We start from the raw sequence: 25,846 nt of genomic DNA, 5'->3' as shown, positions 1-25,846 counted from the left end.
TTTCACTAGGGATTTTTCTTTTGTAATCCATTCTAGGGCCATTATTAAATTCCTTTTATTCTTGTGCCAAATTTTCTTCTTACCTTTAATTGTTGTTTGTCATTTTTTTGTCTTTCCATGCTATTTAAATTCCTTTTGGTATAGCTTTCCAAATTTAGTTTTTTTTTTTGCTTTTGTTCTTGTACTCATATTTTGGTGAAAGGCTTTGGTGTTTCAACTTTTTGGTGTTGAGGAAGAGGACTCTTGGACTTCTTCTTTGAGGTGAAAGTTTTCATAGAAATAATATATAAAGTAAGAGAAGGAGACAAGAAATTTCAAAGGACAACTTCAATACATATTCCACATCAAGAAGCTTCAATCACTAAAGGAATTCCTCAAGATTATGTTTTACTTTTCTATAATTTTTGTATCACAAAACCTTTGTGTAATTTTACTTTTGGGTTGATTGGGAATTTGCTCCAAAGGAAATCTCAATAGACATTTTAATAGTTCACACGTGTATTAGTGGTGGAAGTCTGAGTGGGCTCTTAGTACCAACTGCACTTTCACATTAGGATTCGCCTAGTTTTACTTTTACTAGCATTTCCTTTCTTGCTTTAATTTTTGTTTTCACTTTCATTCCTTTATTTTCTTGCTTTTAATTCTCAGTGATACATAGGATTTTTTTCTTTTCTTGCCTTTAGTAGATCTTTCTTTGATCTTAAATTCATTTTGCATTCACACACACCCTTCGTTCTTAAAATTATTTTGAGTCTTTTAGGGAACTTTTGTGAGAACTATCTAAGGTAAGCTTTGACTAAGAAAGTCTTGGTACTTAAGTAGTCCTTTGTGACTCACCTCACTTTCCTGTGAGTGAACTTGGAGAAAATTCATACTAGATTCTTTGATTTACCACAAAAAAAAAAAAATTCGAAAATATTTTATCACTCAAGTTGAATTGAAATTTTTTGTGATTTGTTTTTAAATTCAACAATGGGTGCGCATATCATATTACATTCTTGCATTTCAAAATCCAAAGATAAATCTAGACAAAAAATTTCTTTTGTTGATCCTATCGTGTCTCCACCTAAATCTCCTTCACTCTTACCGTTATAATAGATACAAATTCTTTTTTTTGAGGAGAAATGTTTAATGGTTGTTACCTTTCGTTGTCTTTAGTAGATCTTCCTTTGATCTTTAGTTTCATTTTTGCATTCACATACCCACCCATTTTCATTTCATTTTTTTTTTAAGTCCTCTGAGAGAACTTTTGTGAGAACTATAAAAAGTAAGCTCTGGCTAGGAAAGTCTTGGTACTTAAGTAACTCATACTTGATTCCTTAATTTACTTCACCAAATTAAAAATATTTTCGAAATGTTTTTGATCACTGAGGTTGAATTGTAAATATTTGTGAAAACCTTTTATATTTTAATTCAACAATGGGTGATCCTTCACATCATGGTAATCTCAACACTTGAAATTTTTCTGATGGCCATGAAATACTAGTAAAACAATCCAAATATATTAATGATTTGAAGGAAATGTTTTCTCAATTTATAAGTTCCCAAGAAAAGAACAGAGAAAAAGCTAGAAGTAGGTATGAGGATCATAAATATAGAGAGTTCATATAGAAAACAAGCATATTGTAGGGAGTGCTCCTTCTAAAATTCTACAGAGCCTAAAATAAACCTCTCTTCTTTTTGTGGGCATAAAAATGTTGAGGTATATTTAGAATGGGAGACGAAGGTTGATCAAATTTTTGAAAACCATCAATTAGATGGATTTAGAATACTTTCCTTGGTTAGTCTAAGTTTTCAAGAACATGCCATCTCTTGGTGGAAACAAAGGCAATATGATGTTAGAATTAATCGCAAATAAGAGATTTTAAACTAAAATGAATTAAAGGCATGTATGACAAGAAAATTTGCCAATCCTTCATATGATAACAATTTAGTAAACATTTGTGATGATAAAAATTTAAAAGACACTCAAAATTTTTCTCATGAAAAAGATATTTTATAATCTAAAGTTTTGAAAATTCTTTGTTTAGAACTGAACCAGACATTCAAAATAAACTCTTTTCTTTAGAAAACTCTTGTGAGGAGTTTTGAAGAAACTTTTCTGTCTGGAACGAAACCAGATTTTGTTAAACAACCTTGTGAATACTTCCTTTTTATAACACAAGATCAACATTTTGCAAATTCATGAGGTAGAAAAACAGAAAACTAAAAAGAAATGTACTTCTTGGATCCATTTTGTCTATTTATTAGGTAAGGATTGGCCTTGAAACAAAGGTCATTTCTTCCATTTTTCTTTTTCTTACTTTTGTCGTACATACTTTTTTCATTTTACTTTTTGATTGTTTTTACAAGTTTATCTTTGACCCTAGAGGAAGATCATTTTGCTTTCATGGTGGCTTAAATAAATCATCTGAGGGCATATCCTTAGAGGCGGATCGTGATGGAGGATCATCTTCCATTTTAGGCCACCGTATTTATAGTCTTGTATAAAATGTAAATAGTATAATAGTATTTTGGGTCTTGTACTGTAGGCCAATTTAGTATAGGAATTTGGGATTTGAAAAGACAAGAAGAAGGCATCCAAATAGGCGTGCTTCTCTCCCAAGGTTCATGCTTCTCGAAGCCTCTTGTCCACTCCTTGTACGCCACTTGTATTGCCTCTTCAACCTCCTAATGTCATTTGTCTTGATGCCAATGGAGAGCTTCTTAAAGTCTTGGATTGGCACATGGCAACCCACCAATGGAAGGATTGTTAGGTGCCACATGTCATGCTATGAATAAAGAGGATTTTAGAACTACAATGGTCATCTTGAGAGCCTCCTTATCCTATAAATAAGAGGCTTCACTCATGTAAAAATTTAGACTTGAATGATATTGAATTTGTGTTTAAGAAATCCTCAACAAATTTCTCTCTAAGTGTCTCTTCTAAGATGCTCACTTACATTCTAGAAACTCAAGGAAGTTGGCCTAACCTCTTCCTTGGCCCTTGTACCTAGAAATGTCATGCCAATCACCTTCCATCAAATCCTGCAAAACTCATTAACAAATTACATCATTAACCCCTAAAGCTACCATGCACACTAGATCTATGTGAATGATCACTCATTGTTTGACTAATTTTTTTTTGAAAGATTTTCACAATTTTTTTAAGTAGAAGTTCTTAAAGGTTCAACAATGAAGTTTTCACTAAAGTAAGCCCCAGGAAAGAGAGAAGAGTCATTATGACTACTTAAGTACCAGGTCTTTCCTAGCTAGCGATCCTTAAGATAGTCTTTCACTGATGTTCCCTAAAGAAACTTCAAAAAATAGATTGTATGACCTTGTGTGATTATGTGAGGTGTCCCTAAAGACCAAAGGAAGGTCTACTATGCATTTAGACACACAAAAACTCCTAATGTATCATGGAAACTTAAAACCAATAACAAAGAATAAAAGATGCAAGAATGTAAATGATAGCAATAAAATCTAGATGAGTCCTAAGTGAAACTGTAAATGACACTTAGAGCCACTTGACATACGTTCACACTAAAGCACGTGAACTATTATATGTTTAATGGGATTTCCTTTAGAGAATTTTCCCAAACAGTGGGTAAATGAAAATTACGGAAGCTACACAAAATTCTGTGATACTACACAAAATAAGAATGTAAAATGTTTGTGAAAAAGAAGTTCAACTTTTGAAGTTTGTATGTTGCGTTTGTTTATGGAATTTGAGGTGAGTAATGAATCTAGAATCCAGCCTCCTTAAAGTGCCTCGAAATTAGCAACAACAATTCAAGCTTGGTTTAGTGCACCAAGAAGGAATGACTCCAATATCTCCAAAAGTTTTAACACCTCTTACATGGAATACACACCAAGAGATCAAGAAATTAAAGCAACAAATGCATAATTTGAAAGCTAGACTCAAAAATTAAAATTGGAATAACAAAACTACAAGGAAATTGAATAAAAAAATGACAAACAAACAATTAAAGCACACAAGAAAATATAGCACCACAAGCAATTCCTATGAATAGTTCAAGAGTAGATTATAAACCAAAAATAGCACTAGAAATGTTCTAAAAGTGAGGTTTCTAGAATTTATGTAAATTTTAATTTTGAGAATTTTGCCTCAAAATTTTTTATCACATGGAACTAAGATATAGAAGAAAGTACTCGTAATACTAAAAAATTCACAATAACTCTTTTTTCGAGAGCAACCGCGGACTTTAGTCAAATTTTTCCAGTAATGAACATCCAGGCTTTTGAGATTTATAATATTTTTTGTATATTTATGCTGGATGCTCCTTTTTAACATGGTGTTAATGATTGATTAAAAAATACAAATCCAAATTTTCATAAAATCTTAACGCACCAATTAATAACAATAATTTCGGCAGTTTAGCGTTATTATGGACTAAATTTTCAGCTACACTGCACCTAGTTAATCCAATAAAATTTTAGAAAAAGCAATCAAGACATAAGAGTAACCTAACTCTAAGGAGCTTTGTCAATGATCTAATAATAAGTTATGAGCTTAATGTCATAAAATACACAAAACAACACCAAATTGTTTTATTGAGACATTTCAGCAAACAACTTGTAAACAACAATAAGGCATTTTGTCAAACACTATACTTTGGAGTTTTGTGACAATTCTGGATATACAAGATGTATAACATGACTGGAAAAGATATAAACCAAATATTAGAGGATTTTAAACAAATTTCACCAATTAAAATGCAAGAAAACTCAATCAAATTGCAGAAGAAGCAAAAATAGTGACAACCTACGGTAGAAACTTTGTTATGTACGGTTTAAGGAAAATTGATGTGATTGAACCGATTGAAATGCAAGGGTACAACAATTAAATGGTGGAAACACTTCAAAACACAAAATTAAGCAGTGAAGAACACATAATTAATGAGAAATTGTTTTTCCAAATTTGTGTACTTAGCTAGAATTAAAGAATCTTGCTCCGGTCCACTTGATGGATAAGCTCACAGATCCTAAGTTCAATGTCGTGTGATGTGGTTGATTGGATATAGTGAACAATGAAAAGTCTTTCAAGGAAAAGAGAAGATTTGGTGGAGGTTTTGGTCCGTGTGAGAAAGAAGAGTTTGGAGAGGTTAGGCTAACTCCTACTCATGCCTAAGTTGCTTTCTAAGAGAAGCTAACTCAAAGGAGATTTTAGAGAGTATACGGATATCAATAAAATCAAAATTTAATTACTAAAAAATATCAAAGTCTCAATAATAAAAAGGAGAAGCCCTATTTATACTATAAGGAAACTTTCATGGCAATTTACTCAAATCCTAACTTGCATGGCGCAAGTTCGGGTTAAAAGGTTGCTTGTCATTCAAGCTTCATCTAAATTCTATCTTGCATTCCAAGCTTCTACTAAACCCCATTGCAAGCTTCTCTTTTATCATATCTTAACAAACAAGGTTCTATTTAGGTTTATATTTTTATTCTATATTATTTGTATACTACAAGGCCTAAAAGTATTCTATTAGACTCGGAAGAGAGAAGTTCCAAAATTTGTAAATGTTGTATCACTTTTTTAGGCTCTGAATTGTAATGACTTGGATGGTCCTCCATCACCTATTAGGTACGAAAGATGTTGATGGAGGACCATTCTCACTCTTACAACCACCACACATACGACTAAGAGCAAATGCTACTTTTAATTTGTACAGAAAACATATTAGTTATTAAACTATATTAAAATAGTATAAATTTGTAAACAATAGATTAGAATTCATTTAGGCCTTGTATTTTTGCATCATTTCTAGAATATGATAGAAATAACCTAGAGGACTTATAGAAACTGTCACTTGAAAACTCAAGCAAGGGTTCCTAGATGAAGCTCAAGAAGTTGGCCAAACTTCTCCCATAAAACCTAAGCATCACCATATTTTTCTCATCCAAACACAATTTCATCAGTGCAAGTATCCAAACTATAATTCCTTTGATAATCCATACATCTTCCTCATGATTAAAGTTGGAACATTTCATGCAAGAATCAACTTGCATCATATGGTAGCAGAGCAAAAAGATCCATGAACAATGCTCACATTTTTTTCTAGCTAAGTGCTCGGTTCCAAACAAATTTTCTAACTTTTTTTGTGTTGTTTTGCTTTGTTCCTTTATTGTTTGGATGTTTCATCACTTGTTCTTCAATTCCACCATTCAATTTTAGTCTTTAATTTTTGTATAGGCATTTTGGGCCTTGTATTTGGGCCATTTTAGTATAGGATTGTAGAACTTTAGATAAGCCAAAAGGGAGGTCTACATAGCACACACCAGGCGCCACATAAGCTTCTAACATGGCGCCTTCATTTTTCCTTCCTTCCTTCTCCACAAGGTGACTCTTCCTCTTCTTCATGAAGCACATGGGGCACCTCATGCATGCCTTCTCCACTCCCTTGTGCCACATGTCCATTTTATAATAGAGACCTTTTCAAAACATGGATTGCCATATGGCAATCCACTAATGGAGAGTTTTTAAGTTGCCAAATGGAACTCCGTGAATGGAGAGTTTTTTAGAGTTATAATAGTCACTTTAAGAGACTTCTAGCTCTATAAGTAGAGAACTTCTCTTGTGTAATTCTTAGACTTGGATTGTGTAATGAATTTATGCCTAAATGATTTCAGAATTCTTCTCTAAGTTTCTCTTATCTCTTGCTTTCACTCTTTAGTTGAGAAGTGCTAGAGACAAAGCTAGAAGGTTGGCCTAACCTCCTTCCTAGCATCATTCTCCTACAACACTCAAAAACGCATTCCATTTCTTACCCATTTTGATCATATTCTTTCGCTGCCATATCTCCTACACTTATCCAATTCATTCTAAACCAAAGAACTTAAAGAGGAGCAAAGGAGAACTCCATCAGAATTGGTGTAGAATAATTTGTAAAAGGATTTACCCTTTCTTCTTGTACCTTCCATAAGTTCTTCAATTTTGGATGATTATGATAAATAAGACATGGCAGTGGAAGAATTGATCAACAAAGGGTAAGAATGAATGGGTTTTGGAGTGTTGTAGGAGAAATGTGCTAGGAAAAAGGTTAGGTCAACCTTCTAGAAATTTCTAAGGCTTCTACATTTAGAGAGTGAGAGAAAAAGAAATTGACACTTGAGAGAAAATTCTAATACCAAATTGGCATAAATTCATTACTCAATTCAAGTATAAGAATTACACAAAAGAAGCTTTCTATTTATAGATTTAGAAGTCTCCTAAAGTGACTATTAGAACTTTAAAAAAATTTCCATTCATAGAGTGTTATGTGGCAACTTAAAAACTCTCCATTGGTGAATTACCATGTGGCAATCCATGTCTTTAAAAGCTCTCAATTAGGAAATGGACATGTGGCATAAGGGAGTGGAGAAGGCATGCATTTGGGTGCCCAAGCCTTCAAGACGGGAAAAGAAGAGTCACTTCGGTAAAAGGAAGGGAATGAGGCCATGTAGGTGTCCATGTGGTGCCTAGGTGGATGCCAAATGTGCTCCCTTCAAGCTTCTTTCTCCTAAATTTAAAATTGGCCCAAATTTCTATACAAAAATTAAAGACTGGAATTGAAATCCTATTTACTTTATACAATTTTTACAAGGCTAGAGAAGGATAATTCTCTAGAAAAATAACTTTTGATCAAAACTTTCTCTCTTTTGAGCCTGGTTGTTTTGGTGGCTGGGATGATCCACCATCACCTTTGGCATGCTATCCGGTAGCTTTAGGTTGATTTGAGCCTTAGAGAAGCTTTGTCCATGAACTTCTATCCTGTGCAGAAGAACTTGTATTCTTCTAAACATATTATCAACACTCTCACCATCCATCATGGTCAAAGACTCGTATTGGCGTGCAAAAGTGAAAATTTTTCTTACAACGTTAGATGTTATTTTATAAACTAAAAAGATATTGGTATCTATAATACTAGGGTTTATGGAGCTAACACTTACTCAGTTAAAAGACTTTTATAGAGGGATCTTAGTTTCTTCACTAGCTCTTGGTGCATTTTGGGAGATTTCAATTTTGTTCTCTCGGCTGATGATTGCAAAGGTGGGGTTGCTCCTAATCAGGTTTCTTGTAATGAATTCCTTGATTGGATTAATAATAATAATCTTACTAGTATGTCTTTCTTTGGTCCTTGTTATACTTGGAGTAATGGGAGAAGAGGGTTACAGAGAATTGATAGAAAGCTTGATAAAGCTTTATGTAATGAAGAGTGTCTAGATGAATGGGCCTCTGTACTTATCAAGTTCTTGTTAAAAAAACTTCTGATCAATCTCATATTCCTGTTAGTCTTTCTAGTAATTTTTTACATAAGGTTAGCACTTTTCGATTCTTTAATATGTGGCTTCAGGATAGATATTTTATGAAGCTTATTCATGATTCTTAGAAAAATACTATGGTTGGTTGTCCTATGTTTATTTTGCAACATAAATTGAAAATGTTGAAAATTGAGCTCAAAAGCTGGAATAAAAATTCTTTTGGTAAGGTTCAAAATGAAGTGACTCTTAAGCAGACTTCCCTACTTGCTATTCAACAAAGTTTAGAGACTGCTAGTTCTCTATTTCTTGATATGCTTATTTGTTAAGAAAAGATTGCTAAAGAGAAGTTTAATCATGCCCTTCATTGTCAATACTTGTTTTGGAAAGAGAAGGCCAAGATGGGGATATAAATACTGCTTTTTTCCATGTTGTGGTAAAAAAAGAAATAATTCTAGTGGGATTCATAAATTACGAAATGATAATGGTGTTATTGAGGATCCTAAGGTCATTGAGGATCATATTTAGGATTTTAATAAAAAATCTCTATGTTGATTCTAATCCTAATGCTTAGATTAAACTAATATGGAAAATTTTATTGGTACTTATATTCCTGCCTTGGTTTCCTATGAGGAGAATATTATGTTGATTAAATGCCCTAATTATTTGGAAATCAAGAATGTTATTTTTAATCTTAATGGTAATAGTGCTCCTGGTCCTGATGGTTTTGGTGGTGTTTTTTTATCATTCATGCCAGGAGATTATTGGGATATATGTTTGCAATGTTGTTCAACAGTTTTTAAAACAAAATTGGATTCTTCCTGGGATGAATAGTAATGTGGTTTCCCTCATTCCTAAGATTCAAGGTGTTGATTCCATTAAAGATTTCAAACCCATTGTTGTTGCCAATTTCAAATTTAAGATCATTTCCAAAATACTGGCATATAGGCTTGCTATGGTGGCTTCTAGAATCATTTCTCCTAATCAATATAAGTTTGTGCAGGGTAGACAGATTCATGATTGTATTGGTATTGCTTATGAAGCTATTAACATGCTTTCTAAAAAGGTTAGAAGAGGTAATGTGGCTTATAAAGTTGATATTCATGAAGCATTTAACACTCTAGGTTGGAATTTCTTATTTTCGGTTTTGACACTTTTTGGATTCCATCTTTCAATTGTCAGTTGGATTAGTACAAGTTTTTGCTTAGCTATACTTTCTATTGGGGTAAATGGAAGTTTTGTGGGTTTTTCTTCTTTGTAGTAGAGTGAGACAAGGTGATCCTTTATCTCCCTGCTTTTTTAAGCAGAGTCATTTCTAAGCTTGTGAATGATAAGAGGAATTTGCATATGGCTAGCCCTAATTATTATATCACTCATTCTCACATTTTATATGTTGGTGATATCTTTGTCTTCTATAGGACAAATAATAAGTCTCTTAAAAATTTGAGTATTTTTCTTCAAAATATGATGATTTTTCTGGTCAGTATGTTAACAATTCTAAAAGTAGCTTTTTCACCATGGATACTTCTGCAATATTCGTTACCAAAATTCAACGTCATCTTTCTTGCAGTCATAGTCTTTTACCTTTTAACTTTTTAAGGGTACCCATCTTCGTTGGTGCTCCAAAGCGCATGTTTCTTCAACCTTTGGCTGATAAAGTCAAATTGAAGCTAGCATTTTGGAAAGGGAAGTCTCTTAGCATGATGGGTCGAATCTAGTTGGTTAATACTGTGGTTACTAGTTTCCTAGCTTATAGTTTTAATGTGTATAAATGGCCTGTTTCTATTCTTAAGCAAGTTGAGTAGTGGAGTATAAGTTTTATTTGGACTGGTGATATTATTTAGAAAGGTATAGCTACAGTTAATTGGGCTAAGATTTGTTCTCCTTTTGATAATGGAGGTTTGAAGGTTAATAGCCTCCAACACAAAAATAATGCTTACCTTCTTAAGCTTACTTGGAATTTTGCTTATAGTAATAATCCTTGGTCTCTTCTCTTGAAAGCCAGAGTCCTTAAATCTTGGTACTAGCTTCGATTGGCTTATAGATCCTCTTCTATTTGGCCTGAGATTAAAATTTTTTATGACACTATTCTTGAACATACCTCTTGGACTGATGATACAAGTACTGTTATTAATTTATGGAATGATAAATGTTGTTCTTCTCCTTGTTTATCAAACATTAAAGGGGTACTTGTTGGTTCTAGAATCCTGATGACTACAGTTTCGCAATTCTGGGGTGGTCGTGATTGGATTATTCCCTAGCCTTTACAACAGGTGAATCGTTTTTTTGAACATATTATGATTAGGCAGGAACATGATACTCCTAATTGGATTCTGGAAGACTCTAGTCATTTCACTCTCAAATTTGTTAGGAAATTTTTCTTGGATCCAAGAGTTCCCTGTGGTTGGGGTAAAATCATTTGGTCTCCATATATTCCTCCTTCCAAAACTCTAGTACTTTGGAAAGTTTTTCATGGGCGGCTTCCTACGTATTAGCACATTTAACACAAAGGTTTACATATATGTTCTATGTGTACTCTTTGTGAAAAGCAGGAAGAATCTATTCAACATTTATTTTTTGAATGTTCTATTGCATTGCATATTTGGAGTTGGGTTCAAATTTTTTTTCCTAATTCTCATTTCTCTAATGTGGATTATCTTCTTTCTTTTATTAAGAGTGATGGCAGTCCTTTGGTTAAATTCATTAAACTTGTTGTGATAACCTTTTCTATTTGGATGACATGGAGTATGAGAAATTATGCTAGATTTCAAGTTAAGATTGATTTTTCCAGGGCCATTTATACCATTAAATATTTCACTTTCCTAGTGGGTAATTCATCTAAAATCTCAATGAGGAATGATATGTTTGATTTCAATGTGCTTAAGTTTTTTTATATTAATACTCGTGGTGGCAAAGTTCTTCATCCTCTTCCTATTATATGGGAGTTTCCTTCACTAGGTTGGATTAAAATTAACACTGGTGGTGGGTTCTTCTAGTCTTGCTGCTTGTGATGGTATTTTTCGTGGGAGTATGGGGGAGTTTATTGGTGATTTTATGCTTTCTTTGATATTCAGACTGCTTTGGTTGCTGAGTTTTATGGAGTTATAGATGTTGTTGAAGAAGCTCCAAAGAGGGGTCTTACTAGTTTATGGGTTGAATGTGATTATGCCTTGGTTTGTGCTGCATTTACTGCTAGGACTAATGTCTTAATTACTATGGGGAAATCAGGTTTAGGATTTCTCACATTTTTCGTGAAGGGAATACATGTGCTGACAAACTTGCTAACTTAGGGTTTATTCATAAAGAACAATTTTATTGGTATAATAGATTTCCATCTAGTCTTTTCTTAGAATTCTTTATTAATAGGTATAGATTACTTAAGTATCACTTTTGTTAGTTTCTTTATATATATATATATATATATATATATATATATATATATATATATATGTGAGTTTTGATCTAGTCTCCCCATATTTGCTTGTATTACCTTTCTTTCTTTTTTAATAATACTTTATTCATGTGGTGGCATATGAGATGTCAAGTTTCATAGTGATGCCTAACATGAGAGCTTTAAAAAAAGTAGTTTCAAGTATTAATAAAAAATTATAAACTAGTTTCTAAATTGGTATTTAATATTAGCTACAGAGTTTTTAGCTACTAATTACTTTAAATTATAAATTAGTCACTATAAAAACTAATTTAGAATCTAAAATGTTTAGTATTTAAAACCTTTGTAATTAATGTTTGAAGCCAATTTAGAAACTAGTTTATAAATTTTTATTAAACTACTTTAGATTCCAATAATTTTTTAGCTTATAAAATAGTATCTAACTTAGGTAATATATTGATTAATTATTTTTTGTCTCTAAACTTAGTTGTTATTTAATAATTTTCTTATAGTAGATCTTTTAATTAGGTTATGTGAATCTTCACATTAGTCAATCGTATGAGATCTCCGATGAAGATCTCTCTTATGTTTTCTCTAATATAAGTGAGGATTTTTTTTTAAAAATAAAACCATAAAGTTCAAATATCAAGTTGAACTCAATCATATCACCTAAGAATCAAAATAAAAAATAATTCATAAACATCTCCTTGATTAAGGTGTTATTTAAAAATAAAAATAAACATGAGACTCATGTTGCAAAATTAAAAAAATAAGAGAAGTTTTTTATTTATATATTTTGAATTTGTTTTAATCAAATTTCATTACACGTTATTTTTTTAATACTAAATATAACTCCTCCTAACATTATCCAAACATAAAAGAACTTAAAGCATGTTTGCTTGTGCGACCTGTCCAATGGAACTATGGAAGCTGTTACAAGTAGCTTCTGAGAATTCTATTTTTTTTATGTCAAACGCGGAGAGATAGTACATCATCCATGTTATTAAATTCTTTCCCAAACATGTACCAAATAATATAAAGAATTTAATGTAAATTTCGTACATAAATTAATAACAAAAATTATAGCAATATTGATCCATAACTGTGAAAGCGAGTCTATTTCAAATATTAAAAGAGAATAAAGGTACATGTCTCAAACAATGAAACACAAAGATAACATGTACAAGGGTCCATTTCAGATCAAAAGCAACTCAGGTAATTACCCTTTCCTCCTCCCTCAACCTCCCAAATATTGACAAGTTAAGCCTTTATTCAATCTTCCACTGTTGCCTTCATATCTAGCAAAGAAAAGGATATTTTTTTTTAAAAGTTTTTATGTTAGGCATCACTATGCGACTTGACATCTCAGCAAGGTTAACATTTCAAGTAACAAAAATCATTTGCCATTACATGAAAAAAGTATTATTAAAAAAAAGAAAAAAAAATATGGAGAGACTAGACCAAAATTCATATGTTAACAAAAACGATACATAGGTAGACTATACCTATTCATAAAGAATTCTGAAAACATACTAGATGAAAGCATATTATACCAATGAAATGATTCTCTAAGAATAAATTCTAAATTAGCCAATTTATCAACACACACATTCCCTTCACGAAAAATATGAGTAACCCTAAACCTGATTTTTCCATAGTAATTAAACATCCACAAAACATTAGTTTTAGCAGTAAACGCAACACAAACCAAGGCAAAATCACATTCAAGTCATACATTAGTAAGTCCCATCTTTTGAGTTTCCTCCATAGCATGTATAACTCCATAAAATTCAGCAATCATAGGAGTCTGAACTTCAAGAAACATAGAGAATGCACCAATAAACTCCCTCATACTCCCACGGAAAATACCTCCACAAGAAGCAAGACCAGGATATCCCCTAGTAGCCCCATCAATGTTAATTTTAACCCAGCCTGGTGGAGGGAACTCCCATCTAACAGAAAGAGGACGAAGAACTTTACGAGTACGAATATTAATACCAAAAAACTTAATCACGTTGAAATCCAAAATATCATTCTTCATTAAAGCTTTAGACGAATTTCCCACTAGACAAGTTAAATCCTCAATTATCGAAATAGCCCTAGAAACATCAATCTTATCATGAAATCTAGCATAATTCCTCATACGTCATATCATCCAAATAAAAAAAAGTTATCACAGCAAGCTTAATCAATTTAACCAAATGACTATCATCACTCTTAATAAAACAAAGAAGATCAACCTTATTAGAGAAAAAAGAAGTAAGAAAATCTGTCGAACCCAACTCTAAATATGCAAAGCATTAGAACATTCAAAAAATAAATGCCTATCTTTGTTGGTGCTCCAAAGTGTCGATTTCTTCAACATTTGGCTGATAAAGTCAAATTTAAGCTAGCATCTTGGAAAGGTAAATCTCTTAGAATGATGGGTCTGATTCAGTTGGTTAATACAGTGATTATTGGATTTCTAGCTTATAGCTTTAATATGTATAAATGGTCTGTTTCACTTCTTAAGCAAGTTTAGCAGTGGTGTCGAAATTTATTTGGATTGGTGATATTATGAAAAAGGGATATAAAATAAACTCAACCCTACAGAAAACAAATATGTCATCAACATATAAAATATGAGAGAGTGAGATAACCTTGCGGACTAGCCATATGTAGAATTTTCTTATCATTCATAAGCTAATAGATACCTCTACCGAGAACTTCCTCTACAAGACAAAAGAAGTAAAGGAGACAAAGGATCACCTCGTCTAACACCTCGACTGCCATTTATTCTGATAAAAAGCATATCTGAACGGAGAATTGTACTAATCCTACCGACAAACGAGGGGTGAAAACCAAAGCGTGTCAAAACTGATAATAAGAACTTCCAACTCAGAGTGTCAAAGACTTTATGAATATCAACTTTGTAAGCCACATTACCTCTTCTAACCTTTTTAGAAAGCATGTTAATAGTTTCAGAAGCACTACCAATGCAATCCTAAATTTGTCTCCCCTACACAAACCCATAATGATTAGGAGAAATGATTTTAGCAGTCCCAAGTGCAAGCCTATCCACCAGTATCTTGGAAATAATCTTAAATTTGAAATTAGAAACAACAATTGACCTGTAATCTTTGAATCTTAGGAATAAGAGATACCACATTACTGTTCATTCCAGGGAGAACCAATTTTTGTTTAAAAAACTATTGAACAACGTTGCAAACATCTGTCCCAATAATTTCCCAGCAAGAATGATAGAAAACACCCCCAAAACCATTAGGACTAGGAGCACCATTACCATTAAGATTAAAAATAACATTCTTGATTTCCAAAAAATCAGGACATTTGCTCAACATCATATTCTCCTCAGAAGTAACTAGCTCAAGAACATAAGTACCAATAAAATCTTCCATATTGCTTGTATCCAGAACATTAGTAATAGACTCGACATAAATAATTTTATAAAAGTCCAAAATATGATCCTTAATGAGTTTAGGATCCTCAATAACCTCATTAACAATTTGTAGACGATGAATCCTACTAGAATTATTTCTCCTATTGACCATAGCATGGAAAAAAGCAGTATTACGAACCCAACCTTTAAACCATAACATTTGCCATTTCTTTCCAAAACAAATATTGACAGTGAAGAGCATGACCAAGCTCCTCCTTAGTAATCTTTTCTTGACAGAGAAGGCCATCGATATCAAACAAACTAGCAGTCTCTAATTTTTGTTGAATACCAAGGAGGAGACTCTGCTTAAGAAGAACTGCATTATGAACATTACCAAAAGAATTTTTATTCCAATCTCGGAACTCAATTTTCAACCTTTTTAACTTATATTGCAAAATAAACATAGGACAACCAACAACCTTATTAGCCTAAGAATCATGAATAATCTTCATACATGAAGTATCTTGAAGCCACATAGAAAGGAGACTAGCAAGACTAGCAAGAATAGGAGAATGATTAGAACAATTTTTAACAAGAACCTGATAAGTACAAGAATCTCATTCATCCAGACACACTCCATTACATAAAGCCCTATCCAGTCTTCTATGAATTCTATGCAACCCTCTCCTTCCATTACACCAAGTATAATAAGATCCAGTAAAAGGCATACAAGAAAGATAATTAGTATTAATCCAATCATGGAATTGATTACAAGAAACCTGATTATGAGTCACCCCTCCCTTTGCAGTCATCCGTCAAGAGCACAACATTAAAATCTCCCAGAATACACCAAGGCCCTGTGGAGAAACTAAGATCCCTCCACAAAAATCATCTAACCAAGTATGTGTTAGCATCATAAACACCTACAAAGCTAAAGCATTTATCATGCAGAAGGCAAGTTACAAAAATAAATTGAACATTGACAAGGAAATTTTGGACAAGATTAGGAACCTTCAAACACCAAAGCTTAGTAGCTTTATTAACAATAGGAGACGTAGCCACCAAATGCATATTAAAAAATTTGAAAAGGACATCGAAAGCATCAGTGTACGGCGTCATAGGTTCAATAAGAAAAACCGTGAGGGGTTTATGTAGTTTAAGTAAACTAATCAACATCTCCATAGTTTTGTGGTTTCCCAGTCCTCTAACATTCCAGAAAAATGAAGAGACCTTCATTGTGACGTTGTAGAGAGAACTGCCTTACCAGTTTGTTTAGATTTACAAGTCCCCTTTGGTGGTCTCCCTGGTTTTCTTTTAGTGCGAACTATTTCCTCCCTAGTATCACTAGATGCTCCTCCATCTCATTAGGATCAACACAAAATTTGGAGACAACCCGATTTTCAATAATGATGTGGTCAGAATTAAATTTAACAATGGTAGTCAGAATAAGTGACACACCAATACGAAGATCACCTCCCACTTCTGTAATTTCCAAACCATCAAGAGAGAAAAAGTGATTTTGCAAGACCAACGTATCATGATCAGGGAGTAGTGCCTTTACATCCCCAAGAGATTTAGCCTTTCGAGGGGAGGTATGACGCGACGGAGATGGTATAATCACAATAACATTGACCTCCACATGATGATCATCAATAGGAATCTTAATTGGTGCTTTAGCCCTCCAAGGAGAGGTAGGACACGACAGAGATGGTACAACCACAAGAGCAGAGACCTTCACATGATGATCATCAATAGGAGTCATAACTGAATGTACTGCAAGTTGTAACTTTGAGCCCTTGACTTGCATAACAACAGATGAATTCCTTACCAACCCTGATTCTGAAATATCCAAAGTAGGAGTGAACAACCCTTGCCTGGGTGAGGACCTATCATGACCCTTGCCTGCAAAATCATGCTTCCCTCCATCTCTTTTACCAGAAGCAAGGAGACCCAAGAGTGACCATGCATTAGCCTCTCTAGGAGCATCAGTTGTCAATTTATCAATAGGGCTTTCCACGAGCTGCGACTATGGATCTTTCTTCCGATACTCTTTACGTTGTTTAGGAACCGCAACCCTCCCCTATTCTCGTTCGTCAGAAGTTGTTTTTTGAGAAAGTTTATGTTGAAGTCCAGGAACACGACTTTGATAATGAATCTTTTAACATTTGTAGTATTTTTTTTTCTTATTGGATGAACATGCACGGTTTTCTAATAATTCAGTGATGTTATAATATTTTTGGCGGAACCAATAAATCCTTCAATGTTAATGAAAAGTTCTTAAAAATAACGTTTGTCATTCTTCATTTTGTTTCAAATAGGTCTTTATATATTATTATTGAAATATAATTTACTACTTGTATTTTAATAAAAAAAAATTCAGAAACTTGTATTTTAATAATAAAATACATACATTTTAATGATAATATATAGAGATCTACATAAAATGAAGATGGATGTGAGAAATATGATAGTTATTTTCAAGAACTTTCTTCTAATTTATTTATATTTTATGATTAAATTGAAACATGTCATGTTTTTCAAATAATTAAGTGATGTTACACTAGTGCAGATAAGTAAAACAAATGCGGCTATTTTAAATTTACAAATGCGGTCATAGAACCGCATTTGATCAACACGCATTTATAAATCTGGAATTTACAAATGCGGTCCTATGACCGCATTCATAAATCACATTTACAAATGCGGTTACCTAAAACAACCGCATTTGTATATTATTCTGAATTAGGGGTTTGGGGTTTAGGATTTATGAATGCGGTCTTGGTAAACACCGCATTCATAAATCACTATTTACAAATGCGGTCATTTACCAAGACCGCATTTGTAAATACTGAATTCCCATTTACAAATGCGGTCATTTACTGAGACCGCATTTGTAAATGCGAATTCACTATTTACAAATGCGGTCTTGGTAAATGACCGCATTTGTAAATAGTGTTTTTTTTTTTGGTACATCCTATTTTGTGCAGAAACCATATATTTAAATAACCTGCATAATGATCAAACCCAGCCAGACAAATACAAAAATGTAGTAACCAATTGAAATCATCAAAATGTACATTTACAAGTGATCAAATTACATATAATAAAACCACTAATATTGTTTACTTATGCTAGAGTTATAAAAATTAATGAAGTATGTGGACCAAGAATCTCTAACATATGAAATGCCTTCCTCACTCATTGGTGTTTCTTCTGTGAATAACTGCATTGCAAAGTTGACATAAATTAGTTTCTAGATATATATATGTTCAAGAATTATAAAAATGATTTAACATATACCTCCTTCCAACCAGTTTTAACACCTAGTCTTATAATGGTAATCATCCATTGCATAATGTAATAGCCACACTCATAGCTTCCTGGTTGTTTATTACACTATATAATTCAATAAAAAGTAATATGTTAGTATATTGATAAACAATGATAATAGAGAAAGAAAAAAATTACAAACCTTTACTCTTATGTAGTTCAAATTATTTGAACTGGATCGACCTTTTAGGATGTTATATCCACGCCATGAACTGGTTAATACAAAAAACCTCGTTAGTAGATGGTTAATTAGTAACATATACAAAGTTAAGTTTATACTATACTTACGTATCAATGATATCCTTAAATTTTGTGGGCATCTTCTTGTGTAGGGAACAGAACCACACAACAGTCTTATCAACCATTGATAAGACAAGTAACTGCCAATGATGCCTATATGATCATTGAAAAGAGTTAGTAAATATTTAAAACATGAAATAATAATAATTGATGACATATAATTAAACTTACTCATTAATGTAAGGGCATAAATAAATTTGTTTTCCCTCTTTTTCCAGGATGTTAGTGATGTATGCTTGAGTCTCAGTTGAGTTTGGTCCAACGGGATTAGTATATGCAGGATCTACGAATCCATACATATTTTCCTTCCCCTCAGTGATACAGACTCTATGCAAAAACCTACAAGTTTTTAGTTAAAGCATAATCAATAATAATTTAACATAAAGTAAATTGAATAATAGGTAAAGATACTTACATCATAAAAAATTGAATTATACTTATATTGAGCTCCTGTTTCCCAGATATAAATTCTGATAAATCTGTGTTGTAAATCATCAGTGGCAGTTCAGTGTTGATTTGAAAAAATGTATTATCCCACGGAACTGGAAAAGGATCATTGCCAATCTGACTAGCAATGAGACGTAGGGAAGCCATAGGATCGTCAACTGGAACCTCACGCTTCTTTTTCGGACTTGGTGGCTGAAAAGGTTCCTACAAGATAAACAACATTTGTATTAAATTATATGTAATATATAAATATAAATAAAAAATAATATAATGAAACGAAATTATTACATGAGGTTCGGGCATAGATCGAATGAGCTCTCTGGGCCAGGCAACGAATGTCTGAAATGCATCGGCCACAGTGGTTACCTCATCTGAAGGTAGTGGAACACGAGCATCAGGAAATCGTACTTTTTCAACTGTTACCTTCGCCACATCAGGGGAGAGAGGAACGTTATGTAAGGTGGTGGCGTTTTTATAGACTTTTCCAAGTGCCACCACCCGAGGAAGTTTGCCGCCCACTACCAGTAGCTCACAATCCTCTGTCTGCCCATTGATATCATCCCCTGATGTTGGAGGAGCCGCACAACTCCCCTTTGTGCTCTTGGGAGTGGGACTAACAAGGGGTTCAATCGGCTCAGCACAAACTTGTTGCGATAGAAACTCTTGTCGCATTCGATCATTCTCCTTTTTCATCTCCAGCCACATCAAATCAGTCTCCTTTCTCATCTCCTCCATTATTTCTTCACGTAACTTAGTCTTCATTTGAGTTTCCTTCTTGGAGGAGGAGGATGGCTGTCGTTCTGAAACTCCAAAATAAAGTTTAATTTCGACCCCTTGTCCAGCGGCACGAACACGACCAGAGTGTTCAGGTCGTCCAATTGCTTCAACCAGGATATCGTGACGACCTTCAGCAACAAATGTACCGTCGGATTCCAAGGAATCCTGCAAGAGTACACAAAAATCATATTTTCAATCATTAATATAATTAATGCTTTAAAAAAATTGAAAATAACAAAAATAACTTACAATTTTTTCGATTATAACCCCGGATTGCTCGGAACTTGGTGCACCCGACTTTTTAATTCGGGCCCTCTTCCATTTTTCATGGCGAAAAGGTGGTGGAGGAGAAGTGACCCCTGTTTCCACATTCTCAGAATACGTCCCCTGTTGAGATTTCTCCTTTTCCACCATCAGTGTTTGCTCAAGTTTTCTATACCCCGAACGAGACATAACGTGCGGGGTAAGATTCTTCAAAGCTATCTCTTGAGCTTTCTTCCGACGATCCTGTCATAATTGAAATAAACAAACTGAAGTAAATAAGATAAACTTATTAATGTTATATAAACAAAAAAGTTACTTCCCTTACCATCCAAGCCTCATTTTCACGGCTTTCTCTAAAAAGACGCCATGTCTCTTCATCAATATGTTGGTACTTTAAACATGGATTTTCGTCTTTAAGGTCGCCAAAAATGTATCTGGAAGTCAGTCTTGACTTAAAGGTACGAAATTTAAGTGCGATATTGGATAATATCTTTGATCGAAGCGGTTCCACATCAGGAATGTCAAAGTTTGCCTAGAAAATAACATCATCAAATTAAAATTAATTAATCAATATTAAAAAGCATTATATGATAACAATAATAATGTAAAGCTTACCAGAACATCCTCCCATAGCATGTTCCGATCAACCTCTGAAACCTCATCCCATGAATTAATCAAAATGGAGAGCCTCTCACGAGAAACAACTCCAAGATAGCTCATAAACTCATCTGCCTTAGGACCAAAAGCCACTCCAGTGTTGACGTCAATGTCAACATGTGTCTTCTCACCAACAGCACGTCTCAATGCAAGACGCTTCAATCTAGTAGGTCCTCTACTGCCTCGTCCAGATCGAGGTCTGTCTGGAGTCTGGTCGTCATCCATGTCTCTGTTAAAAAAATTAGGTAACAAACATTAGTTAATGTGCATCGAATTAAAATCATATAAAAATAATACAAAAAATTCTAAATGTTTATTTACATGTTGCATGTGGGTTGAATGTTTATATGTAAATTCCTTCACTATGGTCTTTACGGGTTGCATGTACATCATCAAGTACATCGTCATCTTTATTAGTTATCATTGGTGTGAATGAACGAGTTTCGCCATATTCAATATCATCTATGGCTTCCCCTTGTTTTTTCCCGTGTAAAACGACATACCAATGTTCTGACGTAGGATCTTTCACATAGAAAACCTGAGATGCTTGTTGAACCATTATAAATGGCTCATCTCGATACCCTATCTTTCGAAAGTCCACTAGTGTGAATCCTGATTCATCAATTTTAACCCCACTTTTATTATCAACCCATTTACACTTGAAAACTGGAACGGAAAACTTAGTGTAGTCAATCTCCCATATCTCTTCTATAAACCCATAGTATGCCATTGATCCAAGTACTGGATTTGTATCTTTCGAAGTCGAAAACTGCATTGACTCGGCTTCAAGAGTAACACCAGAATTTTGAACTGTACTCTTTTCATCAAGGGACTTCGTGTAAAATATACAATTATTCACTTCGTACGCTGTACATGAGATGACATCAAACTTCAATCCAGCAGCCAACCAAGTCAAGGTCTCTGATGCCGTTGAATCCTTGAACACCTCATCTTTAAACCAAGGCATGAAAGTTCTATTATGTTCCATCAAGACCCATTTCTCTGCTTGTCTTGGGTTATTTGCCTTCACAATGGCTTTATGAGCTTCTATGTAAGGTACAACTTCATCTGTGTTATTCAATATGTACAAATGTGCTTGCAAGACTTCTGATCGAGATTTGCTTACAATATTCACACCACGTAAACATTTACTTGTAGAACGCCTGTGGTGCCATGAATTAGCTGGAACACCTATTGGATTTGCTTTTGTCATGTACTCTGAACAAAATTCAATACTTTCTTCAGCTATGTACCTTTCAATCATTGAAGCCTCTGGACGATAATGATTTTTCACATAACCTTTCAAAATTTTCATATACCGCTCAACAGGATACATCCATCTTAAGTACACTGGTCCACACAATCTAACCTCTCTTACCAGATGCACCACTAGATGAACCATGATGTCAAAAAAAGACGGAGGAAAAAACATTTCCAATTCACACAAGATAACAACAATTTCATTTTGAAGTTCATCTAGTTTTGAGGGATCAATGACTTTACAACAGATGGAAGAGAAGAATGAGCACAAACGGGTTATGGTATGTCTAACATTTTTTGGTAAGATCCCACGGATAGCTACCGGCAACAACTGATGTATCAAGATGTGACAATCATGAGACTTCAACCCAATTAACTTCAAATCTTGCATTGACACTAGACTCTTCACATTTGAGGAATGTCCTTGTGGCACTTTCACACCCTTTAGACATTGACAAAAACTAATTTTTTCATCTTTTGACATTGTGTAACAGGCTGGGGGCAAATATGTACGCTTACCCATTTGTATGGGTGCCAACTCGCCGCGTATGTTCATCTCAATCAAATCTAAACGAGCATTTAGACCATCCTTCGTCTTCCCGTTAATGTTAAGAAGTGTACCAATTAAGCTATCACACACATTCTTCTCAACATGCATTACATCTATACAATGTCTGACTTCTAACCTCGACCGGTACGGAAGATCAAAGAAGATTGATTTCTTCTTCCAAATATTTGTCACAGATGACTTTTTTTTGGACTTGCCGAAGGTGTGGTCTATGTTATTTACCTTTTCGTAAACCTCAACACCGGTTAATGGAGTTGGTGGACCACTACCCTCTTGGTGTCCATTAAAGGCTTTTTTCAACCTCCGGTAAGGATGATGACTTCTAAGAAACCTCCGATGCCGAAGATATACTGTTTTCCTTCCATGTTTCAATTGTTGAGAAGCAGTGTCTTCTTCGCATATTGGACACGCTTTGTGACCCTTAACACTATAACCTGATAAGTTACCATATGCCGGAAAGTCATTGATGGTGCAAAATAACATGGCATGAAGCTTGAAAGTTTCATTAGCAAATCCGTCAAATACTTCGACACCCTGGTCCCACATTAACTTCAAATCTTCAATTAGGGGACTTAGATAAACATCAATATCATTCCCTGGTTGTTTCGGACCGGATATCATCATAGACAACATCATGTATTTTCGCTTCATGCACAATCCAGGAGGTAAGTTGTAAATAACTAGTAATACAGGCCATGAACTGTGATTTGTACTCATATTACCAAACGGATTCATTCCGTCTGTAGCTAAACCAAGTCGGATATTTCTTGATTCTTTACCAAATTCTGGAAAGTCATCATCAAATTTCTTCCATTGAATAGAATCAGCTGGATGTCGGTACATGCCATCGCATTTCCTCTCATCTGCATGCCATCTAAGATTCTTAGCATCGTCTGGGTTTGCAAACAAACGCTTCATCCTTGGAATGATGGGAAGATACCACATAACCTTCATTGGGGGTCCATGCTTTTCCATGTCATCAATAGAATCATCATCTTTTTGTTTCAACTTATAACGTGATAACCCACACCTCGGACAACTTTTCAACAATTCAAAATCTTTCCGGTATAATATACAATCATTAGGACATGCATGTATCTTTTTGTACTCCATACCCATTGGACAAAGAATCTTTTTTGCCTCGTAATTACGATTAGGTAGACTATTTCCCTCTGGAAGCATATCCTTCAACAGCTGGAGCAATTCCGTGAAGCTTTTATCAGTCCATCCGTTTATTGCCTTCAAATTCATCAATCTTAACACCGCCGACAACCGTGTGAAGTTAGTTGATCCAGGATACAAAGGAGTCTCTGCATCTTTTGACATACTTTCATATCCATGCGCTTTTGCAAAACACTCAGCTCCCACATCACGAATCATGTCCTCCAATCGATCATCATCTCCATCATCGTGTACTGCTTCATCCATGGTAGAACCCACATATTCTTCAGTTACGGAAACACGTGGTAAATTTAATAATTCACCATGCCATGTCCAAGTTGTATAAGATCGAAGAAACCCATCACATAGCAGGTGTTCCCTCATGATATTCACATCCAATATCCTTCCATTCAAACAGTTAACGCACGGACACCTGATCTTTGCTCCATCATGACCACTAATAATCGCGTTACGCTGCGCAAATTGTATAAATTCCTCTACTCCCCTTTCGTACTCATCACTTATACGAACAACATTAATCCAACTTGATCCATTATATATTCTGGAATATAGTTAGGATTTTCTAATAATTAGTATTCTCTTCAATCTCACACATTTGCCGAGGGTCGAACACCCCCGGACTCAATCCAAACACGATATTTCTATTATAAAAGTAACAATAACTAACATAACATAAAACTTTTATTAAAATGTAATTAACAACTAACTAAATATGTCACTTCTAAAATTAAAATTCTAGAACAAAGTTTAATACACATAGAATTATAATTCCATAAAGATTAATATCATATTCATTTTTATTTAAGTAAAAGTAGTTTAAAGTGACAATTATAAAAAATAAATGATGCCAGGAAAAAAATGAAAGATATGCAAAGAGAAAGTGCAAAAAATAAAAATAATTACATGCAGAATTAGTGTTGTACGCTCATATTCTAGTTATTTGTTATTTATTATATATACTATAAAAAAAATTATTAAATAAAAATTAAAGATAAAAAATAAAAAATTATTAAATAAAAATTAAAGATAAAAAATAAAAAATTATTAAATAAAAATTAAAGATAAAAAATAAAAAATTATTAAATAAAAATTAAAGATAAAAAATAAAAAATTATTAAATAAAAATTAAAGATAAAAAATAAAAAATTACTAAATCAAAATTAAAGATAAAAAATAAAAAACAAAAATAGAATTTATATATAATATAAATTTAAGAAAATAGAAATTATATAATACAAAAATTCAAAATACACACAAATATATAAATTATTAGTTATTAGTTATACATTCCAAGTTGTATTAGTTATTAATTAAATATATATTATAATACAGAAAAATAAAAATTCAAAATATTAAATATGAATTCAAAATTTTAAATATAAATTCAAAATATTAAATAAATACAACACCAACCTTTAGGTTGATGGTGATCGGAGACGAAGACGAAGGCGTAGGCGAAGGCGGTGACGGAAGCAGTGGCGGTGGCGGAAGCAGTGGTAGTGGCGGTGGCGGAGCAGAAAAAACCAGCGAACCCAATAGAACAGTAACCACCTATATGCAGAAAACGAGTAAGGAAACGAAATGACAATGCCAAGGAAGTGAATAATGACAATGACAAAAACGAAAACGAAAACAAACGTTGAAGCAGAGAGAGCTGAAACTTACAATGCAAAGCGGAGAGAGCTGAGAACGTTGAAACGAAGAGCGGAGAAGACGAAAGTGAAAGTGAAAACTAGTGGCGCGCTTCTATTTTTAGGGTAAAATTGATTTACAAATGCGGTTCTAGGGTAAGACCGCATTTGTAAATCAATTAAAATGAATTACAACTGTGGTCATAGTAAAGACCGCATTTGTAATTCATTCTGAATTGAATTACAACTGCGGTCATAGTAAAGACCGCGACCGCAATTCAGAATGAATTACAAATGCGGTCTTTACTATGACCGCAGTTGTAATTCATTTTAATTGATTTACAAATGCGGTCTTACCCTAGAACCGCATTTGTAAATCAATTTAATTACAAAAATGCCACCGCGTTTTTTACAAA

The 25,846-nt window shown here is 33.6% G+C and overlaps 1 protein-coding gene and 1 long non-coding RNA gene across 2 annotated transcripts; both read right to left on the bottom strand.

The window, feature by feature from the left end:
• Positions 1–18,314: 18,314 nt before the first annotated feature.
• LOC150023294 (uncharacterized) lies at positions 18,315–18,737 on the bottom strand. The gene is made up of 3 exons (XR_016517163.1): positions 18,633–18,737; positions 18,487–18,556; positions 18,315–18,410 (listed from the first exon to the last, which is right to left on the bottom strand). It is a non-coding gene; the product is annotated as an uncharacterized LOC150023294 (long non-coding RNA).
• A 318-nt stretch (positions 18,738–19,055) lies between these two features.
• On the bottom strand, positions 19,056–19,909 carry LOC150023293 (uncharacterized). Its single transcript, XM_090297791.1, has 2 exons — positions 19,380–19,909; positions 19,056–19,295 (listed from the first exon to the last, which is right to left on the bottom strand). The coding sequence occupies exons 1-2, from the start codon at positions 19,851–19,853 to the stop codon at positions 19,056–19,058; spliced, it is 714 nt and encodes a 237-aa protein (XP_090153917.1). The 5' UTR covers positions 19,854–19,909.
• Between the last annotated feature and the right edge of the window lie 5,937 nt (positions 19,910–25,846).

The sequence above is a fragment of the Phaseolus vulgaris genome, chromosome 11, assembly GCF_051622355.1.
Source record: "Phaseolus vulgaris cultivar YP4 chromosome 11, ASM5162235v1, whole genome shotgun sequence".
NCBI classification, from domain to species: domain Eukaryota; kingdom Viridiplantae; phylum Streptophyta; class Magnoliopsida; order Fabales; family Fabaceae; genus Phaseolus; species Phaseolus vulgaris.
The sequence above is the reverse complement of the archived record's forward strand: the minus strand, read 5'-3'. Positions and strand labels throughout refer to the sequence as shown.